This window comes from Erythrolamprus reginae, chromosome 2 (assembly GCF_031021105.1).
Source record: "Erythrolamprus reginae isolate rEryReg1 chromosome 2, rEryReg1.hap1, whole genome shotgun sequence".
Classification (NCBI taxonomy): Eukaryota; Metazoa; Chordata; class Lepidosauria; order Squamata; family Dipsadidae; genus Erythrolamprus; species Erythrolamprus reginae.
In genome coordinates, this window is record NC_091951.1 from 156,869,745 (window position 1) to 156,880,513 (window position 10,769).

The window sequence follows — 10,769 nt, forward strand, 5'->3', positions numbered from 1 at the left end:
TTTTTAAAAAAGATAACTAATAGCTACATAATTGTTTCTATTGAAAATTACTGCTGGCATACTTACATGCAACTGCATATGGATCTCTTCAGGCATTTCTTCTCCGTACAATTTTAGTAATTCAATGGTCTGCTTTAGAGGCTCAAACATATTGTCTGTAGCTACTTGTCTTTCTTTGACTTTCATCAAGTGTGCCATCACTTCAACAAGCCCATCATAGTCGCCCTCTTTCACTGGTTTAGTTAAGCCTGCATTCACCTCTTTCATGAAGGCAGCAAGCTCCTGAAGGCTGTAAAGGGAAGAAAAGTGATATCTTGGCTTTCTTCAACGCTTCCTTCAATGCAGAAATAACATTGATTTGAACTTTAGAAGAGTAGCCATGTTACATCTATTTTACAGGCAAACCTAAAAAGTGATTTTATATACTGTAAATATCAATAAATTTACAGCTTCAGTTTCCATAGCAGCAGTGTTCCCTCTAATTTTTTTTGGGGGGGGGGGCGGAAAAGTATAGTGTCTGAGCGGCAGTCCCTTCGGGACTGGGCGGCACAGAAATAATAAACAAACAAACAAACAAACAAATAAAAAACACCCTGTTTTGCCTCAGAGAATTTCAAAATAAAATACTGTACTGTGTGTCTATAACAGTGAGCTCATAATAGGGCAACTCTATCAATATCAAAACGCCACTTAAATAGTTGAGCTAGTTTCAAACTAGATTTTGATTTTCTTTCTCTCTTCCTTACTCCCATTCTTTTTCTTTCTCTTTTCCTTCCTTTCTTTTTTCTATCTGTTTCTCTCTCTTCCTCTCTTCCTCTCTCTCTCCTTCCCTCTCACTCTTTCCCTCTCGGCTTCTGGGCAGGTTTGGAAAACTCTGAGTTTATGATGATTTTTAAGTGAGCGATTGCTCACTGCTCAGCTTCGAGGGAACTATGGTTAGCAGTGTTTCTTTTTGTCATAGAAAACAATGACACTCCGTGAGACAGAGTAATTTTTCTTTTTACCTGAGAGGCAATATGCTATCTCATCTTCTTAGCCTAGCCTGCTGAGAGAAGACAGCTGGGGAGGATAAGTCTTTCTTATCAGAGGTCTAATTTTTAATCCCAACACCTGGAATCATCCAGTGATAGTTGGAGATTCAGGATAGGGTGTAAAAAGGAAGTAATGATGATAATGGTGATGATGGTAACAACAACAACAACAGAGTTGGAAGTTACCTTAGAAGTCTTCTAGTCCAGTGTTTCCCAACCTTAGCAACTTGAAGATATTTAGACTTCAACTCTCAGAATTCGCTGGCTGGGGAATTCTGGGAGTTGAAATCCAAATATCTTCAAGCTGCCAAGTTGGGAAACACTGTTCTAGTCGAACCCCCTGCTTCAAACAGACAGTTATCCAACAACTTCTTAAAAGCTTCTAGTGTTGGGGCATTCACAACTTCTGAAGGCAAGCTGTTCCTCTGATTAATTGTTCTAAATGTGTTTCTTTAGAAGGCACATAATTAAATTTGGTGCTCCCTCCCACAACATATGGAAGTGGCCACCAATTCATATACTTTTAAAACTAAATTAGACACATTAACAGTGGATAAGGCCATCAGAGATTAGTAGCTGTCATCTTGTCTGATGTTCTTCACAATCAGAGTGTTAATTTGGTACAATTGACAGCTAATTCAAGAGGGGGAGAAGTGTTAGGGTTTCTGAAGGTAATTACTGTTATTGCCTTCAGCACATCCATATGGGGGGGAGGGGGGGAGGGCTTGTGTCATCCAATGGGCGGAAATTGTCAAAATCTTCCCATCCTACCTATTAGTGACATGATTGATGAGATGCTGCTTGAACATTAAACTCCAGCGTTTGATAGTGTTCAGGAGTGCTTGCTTGAAAGGCCGACAATCACTTTGCAGCCAACCATTGAACACTTTGGTGTTATCAAACTTGGATACTTCGTCATATAGTTTTTCGTATGTATCAATCTAGGGAAGAAGAAAAGCACAGAAAAAGTTCAGAAAACAAATGGACCCAGCAGAGGTCGGATTTCTACACAAGCCTTCCTGCTGCCTCTCTTTTCTAAGGTAGACAGCATAAACTCTTTCACTGATGAAGGAAACATAGATGACTGGAGGATAAATGTGTGTTGCAAAATGTGCAATGGTCAACTTCCCATTACTACCAGAGTTTTGGGGGAAAAGGGGGGGAGGGGAGCTATCTTTTCTAGGGACAGAGCGCCCTCTGCTGGTTGTGGATGATTAGCAAAAAATACTTCACAAAACAGGAAGAAAAAGAAAGCACAGGTACTCAGGGCAAAACAATTCTTAAGTTAAGGGGAAAAACACACACCCTACCATTGGGCATTTCTATAATTTATGTGGTGACCATTATTAAAATGTAGAAATCAGAAGAAATACCAGATGCATATTCTTATTCAAATCAATCTTACAGGAATGAGACAATATTCTAAGAATCAAATTTGGGGCATTATAAAAGAAATTGGGCCGAACAGAGAGATAGAAGGAGAATGATTGAAATGAAAGAAGACAGATGATGTACTATTATACACCCTCATTAGCAATGATGTGGCCGTTGCGGGGTGAAGGAAACAGGGTAGGAGACATTCCCATAATATTGCACTGTTGGTTTAGCCAGATAAAGAATGGGAGTCTCCCTTGACCCTTCCATCCCCTCCTCTTCTAACCTGCAGCTGGAATTGCTCCAGAGTGGGTGCAATATGTGGCAAATACTCCTCCGCATGAGATTCAAGCTCTTCCTGGGTGAGAGCATGGCCAAAAGTCAGGAAGCGCTGCATGAATTCCTGGGGATCGTCCATCCAAAGGTAGGAGTATTTTTCGAAGGAGTCTTGATATTCCTCGCCTTGTTTCATGGCATTCATCACAATGTTGGCCACTTCCTCCCGCATCTCTATTATTTCTCCCATATCTTCCAAGTCAGACTGCAAACATCAAGGACAATACTGGCATTAGGCAATTACACAAAGCAGCTAGTTGCCGTCTGTTAAAAAGAAAAGCCATGCGCTGTATTGAGTGAACTTTTATGTACATTTGTACTTAATAATTACAGTATTCTAGGGTTGCTTCTTTACTGTGTAATGAGAAAGAGCTTCTGTTCCTTCTTTCATAGTGCCTGTCTGTTCCCGTATTTTTGTTTTTAACCATAGGAGAAATTTGCAGGAAATCTCTATCTGGGAACAAAATTTATAAATCAAATAATTATGATAAGTGGGGGAAAGATCCCTTGGGGCACCAATGTGCATTACCTGTTGCCATGGTTAATATGTTTTTAACAGCAAAAGAGGATTTTTCAAGATAGCTACCGTAACATACTGCTCAAAAAAACATAAAGGGAGCACTCAAATAACACACCCTAGATATGAATGAATGAAATATTCTCATTGAATCCTTTGTTCTGTACAAAGTTGAATGGGCACAGCAGCATGTGAAATTGATTGTCAATCAGTGTTGCTTCCTAAGTGGACAGTTTGCTTTCACAGAAGTTTGATTTACTTGGAGTTATATTGTGAACAGTGTATGTTGCTGAAGCTGTCCACATTCAAATTTCCAATCAATCTTGTAGCTCACTCAGAAGTGGGTTCCTCCTGGTTCAAACCGGTTCTATAGAACCAATAGCAAACTGTTGGTGGTGTCGCAGTGATGTCAGAAAGCCGGTCCTGTTGGTCCCAGTCTGTGAATGCCGCCATCTTTTTTGGGGGGGGGGGAGAATATTTTTTTCTTGTTGAATTTTTTTTTCTTCTGCACACATGCAGAAACTGAGTTTCCGGCATTGGGCATGTGTTTAAAAGCCATCTTGTTTACAGCTTTTAGGGGGGATTTGGGGGGAGTTTTCAGCATTGTGCATGTGCGCCCACGTGGCGTGAGAAGAAGCGAACCGGCGGCAAGGAAAGGTAGGACCCACCCCCGAGCTCACTGCATTACTCTTCACCCAATTGCTGTTTCACATCCCAGCTCACACAATTATTTTGCGGACGGAATGAAGAATGCCTGCAATACTACCTTCCCACAGGAAGTCACCACCGCTACTACCACCATCATCATGATGGCTAATGAGCTGTCCTTTGACCCAACCCTCCCCTAAAAAAAAAAAAAGTAAGAGAAGGATGTCCCAATGAGCAGCACCAGCTCCTTAATGCCAATTTACAATGCTCGTGATTTGAATACTCTTGTTGTGCCTGCTAGCTGTTGTGCCCATTAATTGCTGTTGGGTGTTCAATTAAAGATTGCTTAATTAAAGAGACATTGTAGGGTCATGGACTACAATTTTCATTTTCAACCCTAGATACATTACTGCAGGGTTCTGTCCTCAAAATAGGTATGCAGAGATTGGGGGCCACGTTTAATTGTTCTTTAAAATATAAGCATTGCTCTTCCTTTGCCCCATCACAAACCATCAATACTTTGTGTAAGGCTAAGTGGACCTAGTTCGATTCTCTCAAGGCATTTTGAACCGAAATAATAGTCAACTCTTGTTGACTGGTTATCAGTTCTTCTAGATTTATTCAGGTGAAAAAAAATAAGATCTGTAAATTGGGACTCACCTTATAGCTGGGCTTCCCTTCTGCGAGTCGGGGTATAAGTTTTGCTGTATCGTAGATATCAACCATTAAGTTTTCTACCATTTCCAAAAACCCATGTTCTGCTCCCATTTCCAGGGATGGACGATACCGTAAGTCATCTTTATACAACTCCATCCGTACTTCAAATAACGGGGCAACATTAGCCTGAAAGCACATGGGTGCAGTTTTCATTTGCCAGTTTTCAATCTCATGTTCAAAAAACTCTTTACAGCCTTTTCTACAAGCTCACTGGACCCCTGATCCTATCATTATTGTTATAGTCCTATTTTCATTGTATAAACCAGACTTGCTTTCACTGAAACGGTATTAAATCATTTTTAAGTATCTGACAATTTAATCAGCAGGTAAATAAAGAAACCAGCATGTTTATAGATCCAAAAGAAAATTCTCTCTTTTTTATATGACTTTTCTTTATTTGTATTTTTGAATCATTCTGATTTCTGTTATTTAGTTTGGTTGAGAATGGTAATAATAAACTGCAGGATTGCAAAATGGAGGAAGAGCAGTAGGGGGGAGCAGCAGGACATACAATACTTGTTCCCTCCACCTCCAGAGTTTTCAAAAGAATAGTTCCCACAGGTTTCAGTGGGAGGGGAAACCGCATGCAACTGCCTGGAGTCGATAAGAATTGTGGGCTTCATAGAAGAGAAGAGCTTTGAACCCAGTAAATCCAAAATTGCTCTTGCATTAGTGTGCCACTTTGAGGACTATTAAACAGCAATTGTGCGTGAACAGGTCTGTGCACACCTTGTACATACAATAGCACATCTCTTCAAAGTTGGGAACATAACATTTCTGAACCCACGTAGGTCCTCAGAGAATGCCATCTGAAAAGATTTGGATTGCTCTGTTGGCTCATTACAAAAAATGTGGGTGCTAACGCATCTTCCTTAATTATTTTTACAGGTAGTCCTCGACTTACCACAGTTCATTTAGTGACTGTTCAAAGTGACTTACAACTATTGTTTCATACTTATGATTGTTGCAGCATTCCCATGGACAAGGGTTCAAAATTCAGACTTTGGCAGCTGACTCATATTTTTGACAGTCGTATGTCCCAGGCTCACATTGTTAGATGTGGGCACGAAAGAAGAAGCGAGACCCGGGAACAGTCCAGCACCTTTTATTGTCCTAGCTGTTAGCAATATGAACTGTCGGCAGGCTACAGGGAAGCCTCTTTTATAGGAACCCCTGGAGCCTAGCCAGCCACTGACAGCAGTTTATTTCTCCTGCCACAAGATTATCCAATCAGTGGCGAGTATGCAAATCTGTGCTGCCGGAGATGGGTTCCTACTGGTATGGTCCAGTGCAGGTGCTCTGGTAGCAGTTTGCTGATGATGAAGTTTAGGTGTGGCAGCTCCTTCTTTCCTGGTCTGTGCATGCCGCCATCTTTGTTTTTGAACTTTTTGATGCTTTTTTCCTGGTTTGGATGGCTTCTCCTCATCCTGTGCTTTGGGAAAAAGCCCTCCCTCCTGCCCCTATGTTAATACCAATGTTTATTTCTTCGTCCAAAGCACAACTGAGCAGCTCCTCAGCTTTGCTTTGGCTTGAACTGTCCTTCTGCGCATGTGCGGAAGAAGAATCGCGCGGCAGGATATCACGGTGTGCACCGGTAGTGAAAGAAAAGTGGAACCCATCCCTGTGTGCTATATACATCCGTGCATAACACATATGATCCTTTTTTGTGACTTCCTGACAAGTAAAATAAATGGGGAAGCCAGATTCACTTAACAACGGTGTCACTAATTTAACAACTGTAGTGTTCACTTAACAACTATAGCAAGAAAAGTCGTAAAATGGGGCAAAATTCACTTAACAAATATCTCAGCAACATAAATTTTGGGCTATATTGTGGTCATAAATCGACGATTACCTATACTAAAAAAGCCTCTCTGAACAGAGAGTTTTAATTTATTGAGCTTTGATGCAAACATCTTCAAGTTAGTATGTAAGATTGCACCCATTAATATCTTTGTGCTTAAAAGGTAATATTAAAGGAAAAAAATACTTCTGAAACTTCATTTACTTACATCGGCTGCCATATTGCTGAGTAGAAACTGCAGTGATTTGCGTATAAACTTAAAGTAGCCATCTAAGATTATTTCATCTATATATTCTACGTAATGAGACCATATTGCTGTTGTCTTGTCAGCCTTGAACAAGTCTGCATTTTCCTGGAGATGGGAAGGGGGGGGGTGGAAATTTCAGAGAAGCAGTGAATCAGGTTTAATCAGATCCTTTCTGTCAATAGTAATTGCTTTAATAGTCATAAAAAGAATCATTCAGCAATAATACTTCAGTAACTAGAATTTACCCATACATGCATGACATCATTTCCAATATGTATCCAGTAAAGAGAAACTATGGAAGAGAACTTTAAGGAAATCACATGGCCTGTAGCTTTGATGGCATAACACTGAATAAATATAGGTAGTGCTTGACTTACAACAGTTCACTTAGTGACTGTTCAAAGTTACAAATGGCATTAAAAAAAGTCACTTATGACTGTTTTTTCCCAGCCTTTCCACCATTATTTATTTGTTTGTTTGTTTGTTTGTTTGTTTCTTCGTCCGTCCGTCCGTCCGTCCGTCCGTCCGTCCGTTCGTTCGTCCGTTCGTCCGTTCGTCCGTTCGTCCGTCCGTTCATTCATTCATTCATTCATTCATTCATTCATTCATTCATTCATTCATTCATTTCGATTTGTATGCCATCAGTATCGGGTTCCTACCCAGTACCGACCACACTGCATACCAGTAGTAAAATGGGAATGGCACCCGCAGCTTCAGGTATCCGCATGCGCGTGCGTGCACCCCAGTGAGATTTTTCTTCTGTGCATGCGCAGGAAGCAAAAACCCCACCAAAATCTCACATACACGCCCTTGGGAGATTTTGCTTCATATACATGCGCAGTAGAAAAATCTCACTGGGGCGCACACACGCGCATGCGGACACCTGAAGCTGCATGTGCAGCCCACTGGGCGCAGCGGGATCAACAACCCCCACCTGATTTCCATGATCACATGGTCAAAATTCAGACGCTGGACAACGGGTTCATAGTTATAACCATGTGATGTCTCAAAGTCATGTGATCATCTTTTGTCACTTCTGGCAAGCAAAGTTACTAACTTATCGACTGCAATGATTCACTTAACAACTGAGGCAAGAAAGGTCGTAAAACTCACAGATGTCTCACTTAACAACAGAAATTTTAGGCTCAATTGTGGTTGTAAGTCAAGAACTATCTGTGTAAGAAGGTTTTTTTTAAAACCATGTAGTGCATTTGGGGCATTGTTACTTCCCTTCTAAGACAGGAACTGCTGTAATATTCATGTTTTTCAAATAGCACAGGATTCCCTCAAATGAAAGAATCTGTATTTTTTAATTTGGAGAGAAGGGGAGGGTGGGATGCTGTCAGCTGTCTGTCTGTCTATCTATCTATCTATCTATCTATCTATCTATCTATCTATCTATCTATGTCTGTATTTATTTATTTATTAGATTTGTATGCCGCCCCTCTCCGTAGACTTGGGACGGCTAACAACAATAATAAGACAATATAAACAAATCTAATATTTAAGTTTAAGTTAAATTAAGAAACCCTAATTTGAGAAACAATCATACATACAAACATACCAAGCATAAATTTTATAAGCCTAGGGGGAAGGGAATATCTCAATTCCCCCATGCCTGACGACAGAGGTGGGTTTTAAGGAGCTTACGAAAGGTAGGGAGGGTGGGGGCAACTCTGATCTTTGGGGGGAGTTGGTTCCAGAGGGTCGGGGCCACCACAGAGAAGGCTCTTCCCCTGGGTCCCGCCAGAAGGCATTGTTTAGTTGATTGGACCCGGAGAAGGCCAACTCTATGGGACCTAACTGGTCCCTGGGATTCGTACGGCAGAAGGCAGTCCCGGAGATGTATGTATGTGTGTATGTTGAAAGAGACCTTGCAGGTCATCAAGTCCAACCCCCTGCTTAAGCAGGAAATCCTACAGCACCCCATCCAAAGTTGGGGAGTTCACAACCTCTGCTACATTCATTTGCAAGACAATTTCTAGATTAGAAACCTGAGGTAAATACCATAATATGAGCATGCTTGGGATAAAACCGGGCCTTCGTTGCATTTCGGACAGACTGACCAAAATATGGTAAAAGAGAGTAGCATGTATTACCAGTGTGACAAATTTTTATTGTTTAGGATGAAAAAATTAAGGGTATTAATGAAGAATAAAAGGAGATAAAGGGTTAGAATGTGCGATCTCTCTCTCTCACTCTCTCTCTCTCTCTCTCTAACCCCCTCCCTCTCTCCCCCCCTCCCTCTCTCCCTCCCTCCCTCCCTCCCTCTCTCCCTCCCTCCCTCTCCGCCCTCCCTCTCCCCCTCCCTCTCCCCCCTCCCTCTCCCCCTTCCCTCTCCCCCCTTCCCCCCCTCATTTCTCATAATGTCAGTTGTGGATTGGGGGTAAATATGATCCAGGAAGCAAAAGAAAGGAGAGAAAGTAGTGGAATTCAAATGGCTGCAGAAAGAGAAAGGATGACAAAATATTAGTAGACAAATATCCAAGCAGAATGAATGAATGATGGACAGAAAAAAGAGGAAGCTCTGTGGAAGAAAAGGAAATGCCACAGCAGTATGAAAAAAGAGGCTTGCTGGAACGGTGTGAACATCTCCATGGTGAGGAATGGTGGCTTGTGGGTGGATGGGGGGAATGAATGAGAATGAGGGAAAGAAAAATTATGCATGGTATGTTTGTATGTATGTTTGGTTTTATAAATAAGGGTTTTTTAGTTGTTTCAGTATTGGATTGTTACATGCTGTTTTTATCACTGTTGTTAGCCGCCCCGAGCCCACGAAGAGGGGCGGCATACAAACAAACAAACAAACAAATAAATAAATAAACAAACAAACAAACAAACAGGTACAAAGAATTTTATCAATTAAAGTGGGGAATGTTTAAAAAAGAAAAGAAGCTGTGGGGAAAATACAGCAGTTTCGATGGAAAACAAGAACTATTTTTGAAGTAGGGGCAAGAGGGGCAAAAATGGAGCCTGCAGGATGATAATAGAGAAAGGAATACTTTAGACATTCACATGGGAATAATAGTGCTATGTTGAAAAGTAGACTATAAGAGCCGGAAGAAGAAGAAAATGAATAAAAAGGAAATAATACACACTGCAAGAACATGTTTAGACAGTTCTGCCACTGTACAGGGAAAGGATGAAGGTCACAGAGCAAACATGGGATGAGAAGAAGATTGAAAATGCCTGGTTGGTTGGTTGGTTGGTTGTTTGTTTTTTGTTTAGCTTTTTAAACCTCTGACAAAAGAAAAGAAAAATGGACAAGATAAAGTAGGAGTAGCAATTTTTGTTAGGGAATAAAAGCCAGAGAATAGAACTTTGTTCAAATTGGGTGTCTCTAGGACAGGGACTACATCAGGGTTGTGTTTGACTTTGGAGGTAGGTGGGATAGGTGTAACGAAGGGGTGTGGTTAACTCAATGTCACGTGTGCTGGTGGCGCTTGTGGTGACCTGATTGCTCTGCTAGCGAAAATGGGTTCCCAAGCTCTGTTTTTAGTTGCAATGGCTTCTTTCTACCTTCTACCAGTGAAAACGGAGCTTGAGATGGTCATCTCCATTTTCGCTGGCAGAGGTACCACAGGCTGGTCCTTCACTGTCTCCAGGTGAGCCCCATAGGCCAGATCTAGCCACCCTGTAGGTTACATCCGACCCACGTGCCTTGAGTTTGACACCTCTGCTCTAGGGCCTACATGGTTTATAGGCCATAAAATGTGTCTCTAAATTTTGCTTGTAGCAGTTCCTTATTTGTAAATATAGATTAAGTTATGGACATTTAATACAAGTTCATGGTCATACAGAAGAAGGCACCTGGTCTGCAGTGGAAACTTAAGAATCTGCTTTGAGTAACGTGACTCTGGCCTGGCTTCATGTGAGCAGAAAGAATATGATCAAGAAAAGAGATTTTCCAAATCTGTATTGTAAACTTTCTTTGTATTACAATCACTTTTACAATGTTACTTCAGGAACAGAGGTAGAATGCAAATAACAGCTGTACCCCGGTTGTTAGTGGCCTTCACTACATGAAAAACTGAGGCTGAAATATATACAGTATATTCTCAAAGGCCCACTTACAGAAAACTCAGAAAATAATAG

General features: G+C 41.1%; 1 protein-coding gene across 1 annotated transcript in view; it reads right to left on the bottom strand.

Annotated features, from left to right (window-relative positions):
• The window catches only part of DNAH17 (dynein axonemal heavy chain 17), a 151,593-nt gene that overhangs the window by 111,695 nt on the left and 29,129 nt on the right, over nucleotides 1-10,769 (bottom strand). The window contains exons 17-21 of the mRNA XM_070740114.1: nucleotides 6,636-6,779; nucleotides 4,567-4,749; nucleotides 2,692-2,946; nucleotides 1,803-1,972; nucleotides 67-289 (exon numbers count right to left, since the gene is read on the bottom strand). Of these exons, the coding sequence (XP_070596215.1) occupies nucleotides 67-289; nucleotides 1,803-1,972; nucleotides 2,692-2,946; nucleotides 4,567-4,749; nucleotides 6,636-6,779 (975 nt within the window). The remainder of the gene's footprint in view (nucleotides 1-66; nucleotides 290-1,802; nucleotides 1,973-2,691; nucleotides 2,947-4,566; nucleotides 4,750-6,635; nucleotides 6,780-10,769) is intronic.